Genomic DNA, 18,304 nt, shown 5'->3' with positions numbered 1-18,304 from the left:
ATATACAGTGGAACCTTGAACAATGCAGGGTTAGAGGTGACAACCCCCTTCTTCTCTGGTACTCTGTTAAATAATTTCCACAAATTGGGTCTTTTTGTTAACCATAGTATCTTTTGCAACTCATATAGTACCTTTCTCTCATGTGGTAGGTGCTCAATAAAATATTTTTATGAGAACATGGAGTTATACATTGTATTCTTTTATATTTAAAATTCCCTTTGGGGACATCTGGCTGGCTCAGTCAGCAGAGCATGTGACTCTTGATCTCTGGGTTGTGAGTTCAAGCCCGACATTGGGAGTAGAGCTTACTTAAAATAAAATTCCCTTTGAATCTGAGTTTAATTCCCTTTTCCTCCCTAACATCTTCTCTCTGGTTTAAAAATCTTTGCTATTTTTATTTTGCCGTATTTATTTTATTGATCATTGCGAAGAACCAGCCCTTTCCTTTTTTGATCTGTTTTGTGTTTCTGGATTTAATTCTAAAACTCAGTAAGCTAACCTATAAAATTATAATGGCAATTTACTATTTAGGTACTAAAGTTAAATTCTGCTACTTATACTGTAATATCTTTTTTATGATATTACATAAATATCATGGTAATCTGGTGGAGGCCAATAAGACCAATGCTGTACTTCTCTGGGGAATTAGAGTTCTGTCTTTAAGAGAGTGATGACTCATACTATCAGTCAGGATGTACAGGTAATCAGAATTGTGAGAAGGGCCCTTATATAGGCCATGCTTTTCCATTAGTGGGAAGGGGGCACAATTTTGCCCCCCAAGGGCTTTTGGTAATGTCTACAGATTTAGGTTGTTACAACTAGGAATGGAATACCACTGGCATGTAGTTGGTACTAGCCAGAGATGCTGCTAAACATCCCACAATGCACAGGTCAGCTTCCCGTAACAAAGAATTACCTGGCTCAAAATGTCAACAGTGCCAAGACTGAATGCCCTTAACTAGGCAAGCAAGAAAACTATCCTTTGTCCTCTGTGCTCAGGCCTGAACTGAAGAGTGAACTGTCTAGGAGCTATTCCTTGGTTAAGATCAGTTTAAGAGTGGCCTCTGCCACAGGGAGGTGACATCTCTGTAGCAAAACAAAACAATGCTGAAGACTACCCTTATTTTATGTTTCTTCTTTTTCTTCGTCGTCCTTTTTTTTTTTTTTTTTTTTTTTTTTAAGTAGGCCTTCACGCCCAGGATGGAGCCCAACATGGGACTTGAACTCACAATCTTGAGATCAAGACCTGAGCTCAGATCAAGAGTTGGACGCTTAACCCACTGAGCCACTCAGGTTCCCCTTATTTTATGTTTCTAATACTCATTCAGTTTTTTCTATTAGAAAAGTATTTTTAAATATATATCTAAACAAATACCCTAAATAAATTATAAATCTATAAATCAAAATAAATACCCTAAACCATTTATAATGTTCAAGATGAAGTTGGACTGCTAAAGATTCAAATTTAGTCTCTTCTCAGCTATGTAGCAAAGTATTAAGAAAAAGTTACATCCTTCTACTTTGAGGTCAGGTGGTCGTGACAGCAAGGAGTGAAGAATTCCAAGGACAAAATGAATTCTCAGAAAATACGGCTGCAAATCCATCCACTCTTCCCAATAGTAGAATCTCCAAGTATCAAACCTGGAAGGTCTGGGATTATTCACTTAAGAGTGGTATATAATCAGTCACACAGAGTCTCTCAAACTGCAGGCTGAAAATGCAAAACTCCTGATAACAATGTCAAGTGTCTATAGTATTTTTTTCTGTTTAAGTAGTATTGAAGTGTGTATAATTGGTAAAGGGCTCAAACTGACAAACTTCATGCAAGAAATTTCTCACTTCACTAACTTACTCATCATTTGCTGAATAACAATGAGCTTTCCGTCAGTAGTCAAGAGCTGACAATCTGGCTGGTAAGACACAACACATAATTACAAAACTTAAACAGTGAAAATAAGTTTCAAAGACCAAATGAGCAATACCCCCCAAAGTGTACTAGTTTTAGAATAAAGCAAAGAACATTCTAAGCCAAAGGAATCAGGAAAACCTTCACAGAGATAAAACTTTTGAAATATGAATAGGATTTGGAAAAACAAACAAGAAAAGGGATTTCTGATAGTTTAGCGAGAGCTAAACTGAAAAGGTCTGAATATAAAAGAGCAAGGGTCTTAGGGTGCAAAGATACTGTTTTTTTTTTTGTTTTTTTTTTATTCATCCTTTGAAATTACCTGATTATCCACAGCTTTGAATTCTTCAACTGCTTTTTGTCTTACATCTTCAGCTTCTCTCCTTTGAATGGGACAGGTAGAGTAAATGAGAGGAATATATTCCAAGGCCCTCTAATAGTTTGGGAAATGATTAATTTTCGTGATAACAACCTCACAAATAAACAATTCGAATCTGAAAATTTCTCTAGCAGGAAACTGAATAAATGTAATTGGCATACACATTCAAGCAGACGGGTAAACTTTTTTCCCTGGCTAACATAGCTTGGCATATTAGTGACTGGATAGTTTTTCTACTGCAACAGAAATTACTATATATTAAGGCTTTTGCAAATTCCTGTTAATTCTGGGCACACTCGGGTTCTACCTCTAATTTCTTCTGAGTACATTTTCATGTAATCTAATAGAATAAGCAGTTTATCCCCTTTCCTAGAACTCTGGAGTGCTCTACCATTCCTCTCACTCTATTTAAATCCTGCCGTGTCCTCCTCTCCATAGCCCCTGACTTTACGAACGACATAACCATTTGCTCAAACAGAAAAAAATACAGTCTTGTTTTTGCAAAACAACACAACTTTTCACAAAAAGCAGAGTTCGCACATTTGGGCCTTTTGTGTTTGTTAATGTATGATAGGTTTCCTCTGAAGAATTCACAGTAATCCAGAGAAGATTCTTTAAGGTTGAGTGGTCCCGTCTAATAATGTTTTCCTTAAATAGTGTGCCGAAGACAACTACGTGCACTCAGTAATATTTACCGACATGCAGGCACTAAGACATAACTAGGGCACAATGGGTTTTATTCTCGCTAGAGAGGGCGTCTGGTGAAGACTCCCCATTCAATACCCCTGAGTGGCCCGCATGGGATCTGCTCTACTTTCTGGACCTGGGGCATTAGCCAAACGAGCCCAGGGCACCAGAGTCCCGTGGATACCCTCACTTGGCCTAAGGGGTGTCCTCTGTGCCAAGGCGGCAGGCGGCAGGCGGCCTCGAACTCCCACCTGCTCACTGCCAACCACGCGCCAGCCACGACGGAAGGCGGCAATACCCCAAGCGACCGGGAGCTCGTCCCCAAGCGCATCTCGCGACGGGCGGCCTCTCGGCGGCGCCTCACGCCCCACCCCCTCCAGTCCTTATCGCTGTCCCAACTCGCGGGGTCCAGAGAGTCCGGAGGAGGCAGGGGGTACAGCCGACACCACAACCTCCCAGCTGCAAGCCAAGAGAACTCGCTTCCACCTCCAAGTCCGGGGAATCCCCAACGACGTCGACTACAACGCCGAACTCGCCATCCCAGCCTTCCGAAGACTTCACAGCCCCTCACCAGGCACCCGTTGAAGGCGGCTCTTCGGCCCTCTCGCGAGAGAGTGCCTGGTGGTACCTCCTTCCTCAGCTGTCTTTCTCTCCCCGCCCCCAAAGTGATTGCGCGGCTTCCTCCGGAGGGCGGGAGCCTTGGACGTGGCGGGGCCGGGCCAGCCTGGCTGCCGGGCCTGGGGCGCTCTGCTTGGCCGCTCGGCTCACTTGGCCGCTTGGCTGGCCCTCCGCACCCGCCGTCCAGCCCCCGGCCGGTCCCCTGCTTTTCCAGGTAGACTGGCCAAGGCCCGAGTAACGGCGGGGTGGAGCCGCGGGCCAGGTGGGAGGAGCAGTGAGCCCGGGCTGGTGGGCGCCACACCTGCGCGGGGCCGGGGCGGGAAGGTGCGCACGCGCGTTGCCGGGCTGGAGGGCGGTGGCTCCTGCGACGCTGCGCAGCCGAGCCGGCAGGCTGGGCGCGCTCGCTCGCGGTGGCGTAATCTCTCAGCCTTTCTGCGTCTCCTTTCCTCCGCCTCAGTTTGGGGCGGGTCCGGAGAATGGCTTCGGAGATGGAGTCGTCTCTCGAGGCAAGCTTCACGTCCAGCGGTGCGGTGTCAGGGGCTTCAGTATTTCTGCCTCCGGCTCGCTCCCGTATCTTCAAGATAATCGTGATCGGTGACTCCAATGTGGGCAAGACGTGCCTGACCTACCGCTTCTGCGCCGGCCGCTTCCCGGACCGCACCGAGGCTACTATCGGGGTGGATTTCCGAGAACGAGCGGTGGAGATTGATGGGGAGCGCATCAAGGTGAGCGGATGGGGGGACTGTCATGAAGGAAGGACGCCCTGGGGTGACAGTTCCCAACCCCACTGTGGGTTAATCGCTGGCCGTGTGCGAGGTGTGCGCTCCGTTTTTTCTCAAGCCGATGTAGAGATTGGAATTGGGGATTGGAAGGATTTATCTATAACAAACTTATAAGGCAGTGCTCCGCAAACTTTAGTGCCCCGCGATTTACCTGGGCAACTTGTGTTTTTTTAAAAATGCAGATTCTAATTCGGTACGGAATCAAGTGATGCAGATACAACTAGTCCATGAACCATACCTTGAGAAGCAAGAGTGTAGAAGGTATCCATTGGCAGTGTCTCCTGTGTTGGGAGTCAGTGAAGTAAGACCGAAGGAAAAAATGAAATTTCTCAAGCATGGAAAAGTCGTTTAATAAATATTACTTATTAAACAGGCATCTGAGCACTGCCCTAGACATTGTGGAAGTAAAACCTTGTTGCCCTTGAGGAAGTAGTTAGGTATTCTCTTGCATGCAGTTTTGCCACAGAAGTTTCTGTATGACATTGACTTGTTTAAAAGAATCTATTTTCCTGCAGAAACATTCTATACATGACAGTTCCTACTTGGTTTGCCAAAAACGCATTCTTGGTGCCACCCTCTCCCAGTTCTTAATTCAGACCCCAGGAAAAGCTCTGCCTTCCGTACACTGCATTTACTTATTTGCTTTAAATTAAGATGTTCATCTTTACCTCGGTCCCCCTGGGGGGGGGGGGGATAGATTCATGTCTTCATTCTTTCCCTCACATCCTTGAGGCGAGAACAATTTATTTGTTCTCTAACCACTGCCCTTCCCCACCATCCTCAAAGGGGTTTAAATGCTAATGATGTAAAGGAGAAATTGGATTGAAAAGAAATCAGCCTTCTATAGGTCCTTTTGCCTTATAGTTTTTACTTTAATTTTTTATCATCCCATTCAGGTTGCCAGTGGTGGTCCTTTGGGTATACTGTAATAGGGAGTTAAGAAAGACCTGTATGCATTACAGAGGAAAAGACCTGGTAAGAAGAGACTGAATATTTTTCATCAGAATTAGGTTGGGCCCAGAAGCCTGGGGGTGTGGAAGATATTGGGGCTTCTGAAGTTTGAGAGAGAGGTTAGTTGGGGAAAAACAGAAGTCCTGGGAGAGAGTGCATGGGCTTTGGAGCCCAACTGGCTCGGCTCAGATCTGAACCTATGAAAGGGTAAGGATGGGCTATGTGTCCTCAGAAGGGTGACCATGTTTGCTCAAGACTGTCCCAGTTTTAAAATGAAGTCCCACATCCCAGGAACCCCCTCAGTCTCAGGCGAACTGGGGTGGTTGGTTAACTGTAGTCCTTAGGTTGCTTAATCTTTCAGAGACCATTTTCTCTTCTGAAAAATTGGGATAATGCCATAAGAGATTAGATGAGAACATATAGGAAGCACCTGATTTACAACTGATAATCTTAAGATGATTCTTCTCTGGTGGCTTTACATCATTGTTCCTCTTTGGCACAGTCATTTTTGTGGCTGTGCATCCAGAGTGTGAAGCACAGATAAAGTAGGGCATATGCAAAAGGTGAGAGAAATTCCCCCAAAAGCATGATTTTAAAGAAATAAGTAGAGGGAATGGAGGCAGGAGAGGAGTTGGGAATTTCCTTCCTTACCTACTTTTGGGTTGCCATTTGTACTTTAACATCTCAGATGAATCAGGTGCAAATTTAAGCGGTATTTATATTGAAAAAATACAAAACATGTCTAGTGTCTAAGTTGAATACTTAACTACTGGGGTAAGTGCTGGCAGTTATAAGTGAACCAGAACCATAAATGGATGAATCTGGGAGCAATAGTTTATTCTTCTGGTTAAGAGAAGTATGATAGGGTGCCTGGGTGGCTCAGTTGGTTGAGTGTCCAACTTCGGCTCACGGTTCTCACGGTTCTTGCTCATGGTTCGTGAGTTCAAGCCCCACGTGGGGCTCACTGCTGTCAGCACAGAGCTGGTTTTGGATCCTCTGTCCCCCTCTGTCTCTGCCCCTTCCCTGCTCATGCTCTCTCTTTCAAGGGTAAATAAAATAAGCATATTAAAAAAAAAAAAGATATTAAAGGAAAAAAAAAGAGGAATAAGGAGAAAACATTTTTTTTTTCTGGGATTATTCCTCCTGAGCTTCAGCTTAACCTGTTTGGTTGGTAGAGGCCTGGAAACTGAGTTCCTTTTTCTTCTTTCTAAAGCCTTAGCCATTGACTTGTACCTCCAACTTTTAAGACTTGAAAGAGTTCTTTTGTGGTCAAAAAAGACACTTACAGAAATACTCTTTTTAAAAATGCTTTTGAAATGTTTATTTATTTTTGAGAGAGAGAGAGACAGAGACAGAACATGAGCAGGGGAAGTGCAGAGGGAGGAAGACACAGAATCTGAAGCAGGCTCCAGGCTCTGAGCTGTCAGCACAGAGCCCAATGTGGGGCTCAAACTCACAGACCTTGAGATCATGATCTGAGCTGAAGTCGGACGCCCAACCAACTGAGCTACCTGGGTGCCCCCCTTACAGAAATATCCTGAGATTTCTGTAGTAGAAAAGGATAGGTCTATATTGGACATTTTTTTCCCAAAGCTTTAAGAAACACATTGCAAAGCAGCCATATGTTATATATTGGACATTTTTAAAAAAACTGTTTTAGTGTCTTAAAAAAAACTGAAGTGAATGTAGAATTATGTCATGTGCTGCTCCTGCTTTTTCTTTGTTAATCTGCAATACATCTTAAGTGCTGCTGAAATGTTCATACGTATTTTCTCTTTGGAAAATTTTTAGCCTGATCTGAAATGACATGTCTTTTCATTTTTCATCTTCAATCGAAAGCTGGAAAGCTTTATGTTACTTTACTGATAAAATGATATTCTAGACATTTTTATTTGGTAACAGTGAGATATTGTGTTGAATGTTTCTAATTCCAGACTAGAAATTTTTCAGAGAGTGTGTCTTATGGCAGTGCCCTTTCAGTTAAAATGTTTTGTGAAATGTAACAAAGTCTATATTTGTTAATCTGTTCCTAAGTACTATATATGTATGGTTGGAAGAGCAGAATCTTGTTTGCAGAATTTTTGAAGTTGAATAAAATTATAAACTGAATTCCTTAAATAAAAATACATTTGATTTTTAAATTAAGACTCAACCCTAATCCTTATGCTCCATCCTTGTAATGTGTATCCCCATCATACCTAGCTGTATTCCTTTCATACAAGCATTTTACAGTGAGACACCAGCAGAATCATGAAAGCCTCATGTTGCATTTGGTCCATCTTCTCACTAGGGGGCAGCAGTTTCTATTTGAACATTGGGATGGCTTCCTTTACAGAGGTATGACATTTTGCCATGTTAAATACAAGATGTTAATATTAACTAAAGGAAAATAATCAGTACCTCTCCCCCATTGGTACAACAAACATTTAATGAGTGATTGCATGAAAGATGACATTTTTGTTAGTCACAAGAATTATGATACACTGTAGGGGTTGGCAAATTATGCTTGAGGGCTAGATATGGTCTGCTGCCTATTTTTACGTGGCCTGCAAGCTAAGAATGATTTTTACTTTTTTATTTTATTATTTTTTAAGTTTTTAAATTTATGTTGAGAGCGGGGGAGGGGCAGAGAGGAGAGAGAGAATCCCAAGCAGACTCTGCATTGTTGGCACAGAACCCAGCAGCATGAATCCATGAACCATGAGATCATGACCTGAGCTGAAATCAAGAGTCGGACGCTAACCCCGATTTTTACTTTTTTAAATGGTTGGGGGGAAAAATCATAAGAATATGGTTTTATGACAGGTGAAAATTATGTGAAACTCTGATTTTAGAGTTTGTAAACAAAGTATTGCAACACAGCTATGCTCGTGTCTGCATTTTGGGCTTGCTTTTGTGCTCCAGTGGCAGAGAGGAGTAGTTGTGACAGGGATGTTAGCCCCACACAACCTAAGATACTCACTGTTTTGACCTTTTACAGAAAGAGTTTGCTGACCCTGATATAGTGCATAAATGAATTACTGTCCTAGATTAGGATAAGATTTATGTACCTAAAAAGGTGACCAGCAAAACCAGGTGAAGAATGAGTGCCGAGTTATTGTTTGGGTGTGGGTGGAGGAATTCTTTGTGCTTGGGGTGCTAGGTGCAGTCCCACTGGGGGGGGGGGTGGGTTTTCTGATAAGGACCATTAGCAGGATGCTCCCGTGGGATCAGAGGTTCTTGTGGAAAGGTGGCAAGTGAGAAGAATATGCAGGTATTGGTAGCAACGTTTGTGAAGAGTTTGAAAAAGAAAGCTGAAGAGTCAACTTCAGGTGCTCCTGGGTGGCTCAATCGGGTAAGCATCCAAGTTTGGCTCAGGTCATGATTTCAAAGTTTATGAGTTTGAGCCCCGCATCGGGCTCTGCTGTCAGCATGGAGCCTGCAGATAGATCCTCTGTCTCCCCACCGCCCCCCCCGCCCCCCACTGCCCCTAACCCAAACGCATGCGTGCACACAGACTCTCTCAAAAATTAATAAACATTAAAAAAATTATTTAAAAAAAGAGTCTAGACTTTATTTTGTATGCATGGCAAAAAGTCCAGGTGTTTTAGGAAGATAAATGTGGCAGCAATTGAGAGTGAATCTAGAATAAGATACAGTTTGCCCCCTGACCTGGTTTTCTATCTACATTCTCTCCCTTGGTAGTCTCTCAGTGTCAGCTGTCACATCCGTGGAGATAACTTCCAAATCTTTGTCTAGCCCACCTCTCTCCCTGTCTTACTGTGCATTTCCTACTGTCTTCTAGACATGGCTATTTGGATAATCTCTCCTTCGCCTAGAATGTCTGAAGTGAGTTCATCTTCCCTGGCAAATCTGTTTATCCTGTTTCTCCCCACATCACCTAGGTTGTCATGATGGCATCCCTCCTCATCTTCGCAGCCTTGTCCCCTTTCTTTTGCTCCCTAAATCCAGCTGGGTCTCTACATGCATGATTCTGTAATCCATCCTTTCTTCAAAATCCTAGTTTTAAAAATCCCTCTGGTCTGTTGCAGCAGCTCAACTCATCTTCCATGGCCAGTCTTCAGTGAACCTGTTTTATACATTGTTGCCAAAATGCCAGATTAGTGTTGCACTCTAGGGAGATTAATGTTCTCTGCCTCAGATGCTCTGGGTAGTTCTCCACTATATTGTAAAATTCCAACTTTTAAAATTAACGTAGGACTTCCTTCCTTTTGCTTCAGACTGCCTTTCAAACTTTTTTTCCCATTAATTTCCTTCAAGTACCCTAAAGTCCAGCCTCTTGTTTGCTGATCCCTATGTTTTCCCCTTGCATGCCCCACTGCTTGCCTGGAACATTCCCTCTGCCCATATTTCACCACATGTAATTCTTCCCTATTCAACTCAGTGTGTCTGTCAAAAATATCACACCCCTCCTTCTCCATTCTGTTTCTTCCTTCTATGAATTCCCTTTAGCAATTTACCTGAGACTTTAAATGATCTCTTTCCTCATTGTATTATGTAGGTGTTTCTTCCTCTTTTATTAAGTCTTACTCAGTCTTAGAGCAGGATCCATGTCTGGAAATGCCATAGACTTTTTCGAATGTCTAGCTCCGTTTCTAAACTATGGCGTACTCAGGGAATACATGTTGAATGTATGGAAACAAGGAGATCAGATGGTAAGCTACTCTGGAAATCTAGAATTGAGGTGATAAGGGAAACTAATGGAAATTTGGTAGCTGATCAAAGAAGGAAGATCATTTGGATTAATACTTTTATCATTTTCAGTCAGGCAAAAACAGTATTAAATCAGTTTAGACAGATCATCTTTCATTTTGGTGATAATACTACTAAAAAAACTTTCATCAACAATAAGAATCTACTGTTAGTTTTTTGCAAATAATAAGGTTGAAATTTTTGTTGGAACTTCTATTGGAATTTAAAGTAGAGATTTTTGAAATATTGAAATATGTTTCATGTTCATATAATGTTTAAAATGGGAATAATATCTATGGGAGCATGCATTAGCCATTTTCCATAAAACATTAACTATTTTTTTAATGTTTATTTTTGAGAGAGAGAGACAGCATGAGTGGGGGAAGGGCTGAGAGAGAGAGTGAGTGAGTGAAGGAGACACAGAATCCAAAGTAGGCTCCAGGATCACAGCACAGAGCATGACATGGGGCTCGAACCCACAAACTTCAAGATCATGACCTGAGCCAAAACCGGATACTTAACCGACTGAGCCACCCACGTGCCCCTCAAATATTAACTATTAAATTGGGAAAAATTGCTCTGAAAATACTTCCTAATTAAACCAGACAAAAGCGTGTCACTTCTTTAGTTTCCTAAGTGTTATTCTCCTTTGTTAAACACTGTGAACCACTCTACTCAAAGCTTAACCTCAAGACTTTTCTAAGCTATCATGGGGTTTGTTCTCTACCAAGTCTCTCCCCGTTGGTTTCTCTCTCTTTAGGTCAAACTTTGTTTTGCCCTTCATGGTTGACAGTGTTTGTCATCTGTCCTGTCCTTTCTTTTCTGAGTCTCTGACTGCTCTTCCCACAAACCCTTTGCCCTCGCCTCATGTTCCATGCAGGCTTGAAGGCTGCAGACCATGTGGCAGTGTGCCTTTGCCTGAGCTCTTGTGTCAGCAATTCTGTTAGGAAATTCTGAAGCTTCTTTTTAAATAATCCTTTGTAAGTGCCTCGTTAACTTAGTAATTACTTTTGTGGCTTTCCAGTAAAGTGTGAAGAGTTATTATTTCAGACCCCTTGTTTCCTGGAAGTCTTGATATGGTAGAATGCACACTTTTGAACAAGATTGATGGGAAGCAGAGAACTGTTGAGGCAGGCCCATCCTAAAACAAACAGATGGTTTTCTTAGGAATAAACATCCTCATCATCACGTTGAGGGCTTTTGCAGTTCTTTGAGGCAGGTCTAAATTCTGTGTAAGCACTAATTTTTTATGTTTAGTTTGTTTTTATAGAAGTGGTTGCTTGTTATGAAAAACAAAAGTAGAAATAAAGGGGGAAGTTGCCTTAAAGACAGCTATGTTTAATGTGTTGGTATATTTCCTTGTGTGCTTTTCATTTATTTACTTTAAACTTATAAATATTCTCTGCTTAAAACATTATAAGTCATTCTTCATTGATGAAATGGTTTTTGAATACCTGAGCTACAGGAAATGTTAAAAAAGAAAAGGTCAGCTGCAGTTTCTTTGGACAGCTTTTATATAGGTCATCAAATTATTCCCCAAATACGTTTCTAAATGTTAAAGATACAGTTTGGTGTGGGTTTTTTTTGATGACTCTAAAAAACTGAAATATAATTCAGATACCATAAGATTTACCCTGTTAAAATAATACAGTTTATTGGCTTTTGATATATTCACGAGGTTGTGCAACCATTATCACTATCTGCTTCCAGAGCTCCAAAAAGAAACCCTGTACTCATTTTAACAGTCATTCCCCATTCTTACTCTACCCTCACCACCAGTCTACTTTCTGTCTCTGTGGATTTGCCTCTACTGGACATTTCATATAAAGAGAATCTTATAACATGTGGCCTGTGGTGTCTGGCTTCTTTCACTTAGGATAGTGTTTTCAAGGTTCATCCGTGTTGTAGCATGTATCAATACTTCATTCCTTTATTTTAATTTTTTAATGTGTATTTATTTTTGAGAGAGAGAGACAGAGCATGAGTAGGGGAGGAGCAGAGAGAAAGGGAGATGGAGAATCCAAAGCAGGCTGCAGGCTCTGAGCTGTCAGCACAGAGCCCAACGCGGGGCTCGAACCCAACGAGCCATGAGATCATGACCTGAGCCGAAGTTGGATGTTTACCTGCCTGAGCCACCCAGGTGTCTCAGTACTTTATTCCTTTTTATGGCTGAGTAATATTCCATCATATGGACATTTTGTTTATTCTTTCATCAGTTGATGGATATTTGGGTTGGTTCTACCTTTTAGCTATTACAAATACTGCTGCTATGAACATTTGTGTACAAGTTTTTATGTGAGCATATCTTTTCAGTTCTCTCATATACACCTGGGAGTGGAAGTTCTGGGTCATATGGCAACTCTCTCTTTTTTAAAGTAATTTATTAAAGTGAAATTCAAATAAAAAATTAACCATTTAAAATTTTTTTTTCAACGTTTATTTATTTTTTTGGGACAGAGAGAGACAGAGCATGAACGGGGGAGGGGCAGAGAGAGAGGGAGACACAGAATCGGAAACAGGCTCCAGGCTCTGAGCCATCAGCCCAGAGCCCGACGCGGGCCTCGAACTCCCGGACCGCGAGATCGTGACCTGGCTGAAGTCGGACGCTTAACCGACTGCGCCACCCAGGCGCCCCAAAAATTAACCATTTTAAAGTAAACAGTTCATTGACATTTAGTAGATTGGTAATGTTGCATAACCACACCTCTGTCTAGTTTCAAAATATTTCAATCACTCTGAAGTAAAACCTCTCACCCTGAACAGTTTCTCCCCATTTCCCAGCCCTGGCAACCACCAACTCTGTGTTCCATCTCTATGGATTTTTCTATTTGGGAAATTTTGTATAAATGGAACCACAGAATATATGTCTGGCCTCTTTCACTTAGTGTATTCTGGAGGTTCACCTTTGTTGTAGCAAATATCAGTACTTTATTCCTTTTTATGGGTAAGTAATAGTCCAACTTTTTGAGGAATGGCCAAACTGTTTTCTAAAGTGGCTGTACTATTTTACATCCCCGCCAGCAATGTATGAAGGTTCCAGTTTTTCTACATCTCTGCCAACACTTGTTATTGGCCATTTTTTGTTGTTGTTGTTTTTTAATGGCCATCTTAATGTGAGTGTAAAATGGTGTTTCATTTGTTTTTGATTTGCATTTCCTTGATTGCTAATGATGTTGAACATCTTTTTATGTGCTTATTGGCCATTTGTATATTTTCATTGGAGAAATGTCTGTGCAGATTCTTTGTCAATTTTTTAATTGGGTTACCTGTCCTTTTATTATTGAGTTATAAAAGATATTAAGTATTTTGAATAGTAGACCCCTATCACACATATTATTTGCAGGTATTTTCTCCCATTTTGTAAGTTGTCTTTTCACTTTCTTGATAATATTCTTTGAAACACAAATGTTTTTAATTTTGATGAAGTCCAATTTATTTTTTCTTTGATTGCTTGTGCTTTAAATATCATTGTCTAACCTGGTGGTCACAAATATTTATCCCTATGTTTTCTTCTAAGAATTTTACAGTTTCAGCTCTTACATTTAGGTTTTTTATCCATTTTGAATAAGTTTTTATATATGGTGTGAGGTTGGGGGTCCAACCTCATTTTTTGTATGTTGTCCCAGCACTATTTGTTAAAACAACTATTCTTTCCCCTGTTGAATTGTCTTGGCACTCTTGTTGAAAATCAATTGACCACAGATACATGGATTTATTTCTGGACTCTCAGTTTTGTTCTGTTGATCTATATGCCTAGTCTTACTCTAGTAGCACAAAGTCTTTATTATTGTAGCTTTGTTTAATAAGTTTTGACAGCTATCGTTTGAAGCATTTTTAATTGTTTGTTGAGTGTTTTTATTCTTAACCTGTTAGTTGAGATAAAAAAGTTGTATGTCTTTTTTTAAAAGAAAAGTTGCATTTTTAAAGAATTATACATTTACTTTATTAGCTCTTTGCATGCACAGTGTAGCTAGTCTATTAATACTTATTTTTTTAGGTCTGAAACTAAACTTTGCTTTCACCGTTGAAGAAGCCAAGGTCTAGAGGTAAAATAGTCACCTACTGGCACATAGTTGGCATTGAATAAATAATCGTTGATTTAAACAGTTTAGTTGTTAGTAGTTATTAATTTGCTTTGCTGACAATCGTTTGCTTCTATCTCTGACTTATATGATACTAAATCTTCATGGCCTATCTGCCAGTTTTGTTGCTTACATCACGAAGGGGGTATTTTATAATTTATTTTGTGACATCTCTAGGAATGTATTGAGGCAAAACCTTGTGATTTGATGAGTAAATTACCCCTTGAGTGTAAGGGGTAAAGGTTTTAAAGAGTGTACATGGTAAGTAATTTTACGATGCCATTTAGCTACATATAAGAGAAGTTCAGCTATAATGATTTAACCGTGTAAGGTTTTATTTTTCTCATGGAATAAGGAGACCAGAGGCAGCAGTCTGTATGATGGTACTGTGTGATTCCAGGTCTGTGTAGACTTCCGCCATTCTTGTGTGTGGCTTTCTTCTCCACGGAGGCTCATACAATAGTTGCTGAACCTCCAGTCATTATATCCCATTCCAGGCAGAAAGGGTATGGTGAGAGAGGTGCAAAAGGCACGTGCCCAATTCTCCTGTCTTTTTTTTTTTTTAATTTTTTTTTTAACGTTTATTTATTTTTAAGACAGAGAGAGACGGAGCATGAATAGGGGAGGGGCAGAGAGAGAGGGAGACACAGAATCAGAAGCAGGCTCCAGGCTCTGAGCCATCAGCCCAGAGCCCGATGCGGGGCTCGAACTCACGGACCGTGAAATCGTGACCTGAGCTGAAGTCGGATGCTCAACCGACTGAGCCACCCAGGTGCCCCAGTCTTTTTTTTTTTTTAATCACACATCTGTAGTTTTCCTGGAAAATCCCAATGAAAGACTGTCTACAAATTATTGGCTAGAACTATGTGATTTGGCCTCCCTTAGTTCTAGAAGAGCCTGAGAAATCAAGTTTGTAGAGTACTTTATATTTCTGCCTGGAGCAAAATTTGGTTTATGTTAATTAGAAAGGGAGAATATTAAGGAAATGGAGAAATTTGGTCTCAAAAAGAACTGCTAGGGGCACCTGGGGAGCTCAGTCTGTTGAGCGTCTGACTTTGGCTCAGGTCATGATTTCTCAATTCGTGAGTTCGAGCCCCACATCAGACTGCTGCGGTCAGTCTGTCAGCACAGAGCCCGCTTTGTATCCTCTGTCCTCCTTTCTCTGCCTCTCCCCTGCTTGCACTCTCCCCAAAATAAACAAATACTTAAAAGAAAAATTAACTACCAAAAAAAAAAAAAAAAACCTGATAAAAATTAGGGTAGCATGGGAGTGCATGGCTGACTCAGAAGAGCACGCAACTCTTGATCTCAGGGTTGTGAGTTCAAGCCCCACATTGGGTGCAGAGATTACTTTAAAAAAAAAAAAAACAACTTAAGAAAATTAAGATACCATGGAAGAGATTGGTGATCAATATTTTCATCCCTAATCACACTTTTAAGGTGTATTTATTCATTCATTACATCTTAATTGAGCACTTACTATATGTCGCCATATCCTGAGCAATTTGTATCTTATATTCTACTTACTTTTTGGGCCATCTGCAGAATCTCCTCATTTTCCTCTACTTTGGTGTTGCTTTGTGAGAAATACACCAGTTTAGGCTTCCAGTCCATACCGTGAACATTTATAAATAGTACAAGTCTGTCAATCAAAAGTCATGTAATAAGCAAGGGGTGCTTGGGTGGCTCAGTTGGTTAAGTGTCGATGTTGGCTCAGGTCATGATCTCTCGGTTCGTAAGTTTGGGCCCCGTGTCAGACTGTGCCTACAGCTCAGAGCCTGGAGCCTGCTTTGCATTCTGTGTCTCCCTCTTTCTCTGCCCCTTCCCCACTCATGCTCTGTCCCTCTCTCACTCTCAAAAATAAAAAAAAAATTAAAAAATTTAAAAAGAAAGTTATCTAAGCAAATTGACCTCTAGTCTTTTCCACTGAGATCAGTATCCTCATCATTTAACTTCTTTAGGCAGTAAACAAAGGTAAGGTAATTCAGTATTTTAAGATAATTATAACACATGACTTATATTTAGCTTTAGATATTATTTTCCTCAACTCCCCCATATTTGGACTGGGAGATATTGGAATAGTCTTGTTGGTTGAGATGTTTAGGTTAAATAAGTGATTTTCTAGCCTTTTATAATTTTCAAGGAGGATTTTGTATTTATATTACATATATATACACAATCTATATTATGTATAAATTGTATATATAATATATACATATATATGTGTGTGTGTGTGTGTGTGTATATATATATATATATATATATATATATATATATAGTGTGGGGACTAGACCTAATGACTCTTAGTATCTGTCCTAAGTCTATTTTATTTATTTATTTATTTTTTTTATTTTTATTTTTTTTTCAAATTTTTTTTTCAACGTTTATTTATTTTTGGGACAGAGAGAGACAGAGCATGAACGGGGGAGGGGCAGAGAGAGAGGGAGACACAGAATCGGAAACAGGCTCCAGGCTCCGAGCCATCAGCCCAGAGCCCGACGCGGGGCTCGAACTCACGGACCGCGAGATCGTGACCTGGCTGAAGTCGGACGCTTAACCGACTGCGCCACCCAGGCGCCCCGCCTAAGTCTATTTTAAAGTTAGTCTGGTGAAAGGTAGAGAAGGGCATATGGTAACCAAATTTACAGGGATTAGACAGTTAACGTGTTTGTTAAAACCTGATATATTTTTATTTAATATTTTAGAATCGGTTTTTGAGGTAAATTTCCTCCAGACAAATTTAACTTACTGAAATTTAAATGCTAAATTGAAATATTTGTTCTGATACTTGCATTAATTATGAGGTAATTAGTGTCATGAAATCTGGATCCCATAAATTACACTGAAAAGGCATTATGGAAGGGAACAAAGTAGTGTAAGTGAAGACGTACTAAAGACCATGCAGAGTTGATTAAAATTTTCAATATGTATGATTGGAATGAAATGTTCAGTTTTCTCTCCTTTTTCACTTTCAGATCCAGTTATGGGACACAGCAGGACAAGAACGATTTAGAAAGAGCATGGTACAGCACTACTACAGAAATGTACATGCTGTTGTCTTCGTGTATGATATGACCAACATGGCTAGTTTTCATAGCCTACCATCTTGGATAGAAGAATGCAAACAACATTTGCTAGCCAGTGACATACCACGGATTCTTGTTGGAAATAAATGTGACTTGAGAAGTGCCATTCAAGTACCTACAGACTTGGCACAGAAATTTGCTGACACACATAGTATGCCTTTGTTTGAAACCTCTGCGAAAAACCCCAATGATAATGACCATGTGGAAGCTATATTTATGACCTTGGCTCATAAACTTAAGAGCCACAAACCATTAATGCTTAGTCAACCCCCCGATAACGGAATTACTCTGAAGCCTGAACCAAAGCCTGCAATGACATGCTGGTGCTAAGTAACAGTCTTTATTATACTATCTAATTTTGACAAAAGAAATACTTTTGAAGTATGACAGTGTTAAGTCATAAGATTTAATCTCAAGTATAATGGATCATCCTGACACTTTACTATTTATCATTGTCATGCTGATTTTTTGTATTTTGTATCTACTTAATTAAGTTTGTCACTGTGACAACACAGGGAAAAAGTTGGTTTTCATGTGAGGTTGAAAATGAAGCAAAGGGGCGCCTGGGTGGCGCAGTCGGTTAAGCGTCCGACTTCAGCCAGGTCACGATCTCGCGGTCCGGGAGTTCGAGCCCCGCGTCGGGCTCTGGGCTGATGGCTCAGAGCCTGGAGCCTGTTTCCGATTCTGTGTCTCCCTCTCTCTCTCTGCCCCTCCCCTGTTCATGCTCTGTCTCTCTCTGTCCCAAAAATAAATAAACGTTGAAAAAAAAAAAAAAGAAAATGAAGCAAAGGTAGAATGAATCAGAACATTTTTCCATTGAGAACCCAAAGAAGGAGGCTTCAGATGAGAGCATGATAGTATTTTAGGAGTAAGTGACTGTTCAATCCTGTATTCATGGGATTGAAAACAAAAAATTAAAGGTTTAGGACATACTTCCTAGGTATGTCCTTTGAATGGGAAGTGTTCTCAATAGGATAAACCTGGTATTTGCCTCTGCCTATAGTTCTTTCTTTGTATTATTGATGTATTTAATTGCATTATTATTGGTACATTTTAGAGCCAAGACTTTATGTCGTTCCAGTGGGAGGAGAAGGCATGGAATGTTTTCTGGTTCTCAGTGC

The 18,304-nt window shown here is 40.6% G+C and overlaps 1 protein-coding gene across 2 annotated transcripts; it reads left to right on the top strand.

Annotated features, from left to right (window-relative positions):
• Positions 1 to 3,647: 3,647 nt before the first annotated feature.
• On the top strand, positions 3,648 to 17,822 carry RAB33B (RAB33B, member RAS oncogene family). Of its 2 annotated transcripts, none has more exons than XM_086704201.1 (3): positions 3,648 to 3,852; positions 4,048 to 4,315; positions 17,073 to 17,822. In XM_086704201.1, the coding sequence occupies exons 2-3, from the start codon at positions 4,067 to 4,069 to the stop codon at positions 17,511 to 17,513; spliced, it is 690 nt and encodes a 229-aa protein (XP_086560327.1). In that variant the 5' UTR covers positions 3,648 to 3,852; positions 4,048 to 4,066; the 3' UTR covers positions 17,514 to 17,822. The 2 variants fall into 2 exon arrangements, with proteins under 2 accessions (XP_086560327.1, XP_025777449.1); XM_025921664.2 differs by having other exon boundaries at positions 3,651 to 3,804; positions 17,073 to 17,821.
• The last annotated feature ends 482 nt before the right edge of the window (positions 17,823 to 18,304 follow it).

This window comes from Puma concolor, chromosome B1 (genome assembly GCF_028749965.1).
Source record: "Puma concolor isolate L17-30 chromosome B1, mPumCon1.1.hap2, whole genome shotgun sequence".
Lineage (NCBI taxonomy): Eukaryota > Metazoa > Chordata > Mammalia > Carnivora > Felidae > Puma > Puma concolor.
This window is presented reverse-complemented; position numbering and strand designations above follow the sequence as displayed.

Coding starts and splice junctions, on each gene's coding strand:
- RAB33B (XM_086704201.1), top strand. CDS start 4,067: ATGGCTTCGGAGATGGAGTCGTCTCTCGAGGCAAGCTTCACGTCCAGC. Junction 4,316..17,072: donor TTGATGGGGAGCGCATCAAG/GTGAGCGGATGG, acceptor TTTCACTTTCAG/ATCCAGTTATGGGACACAGC.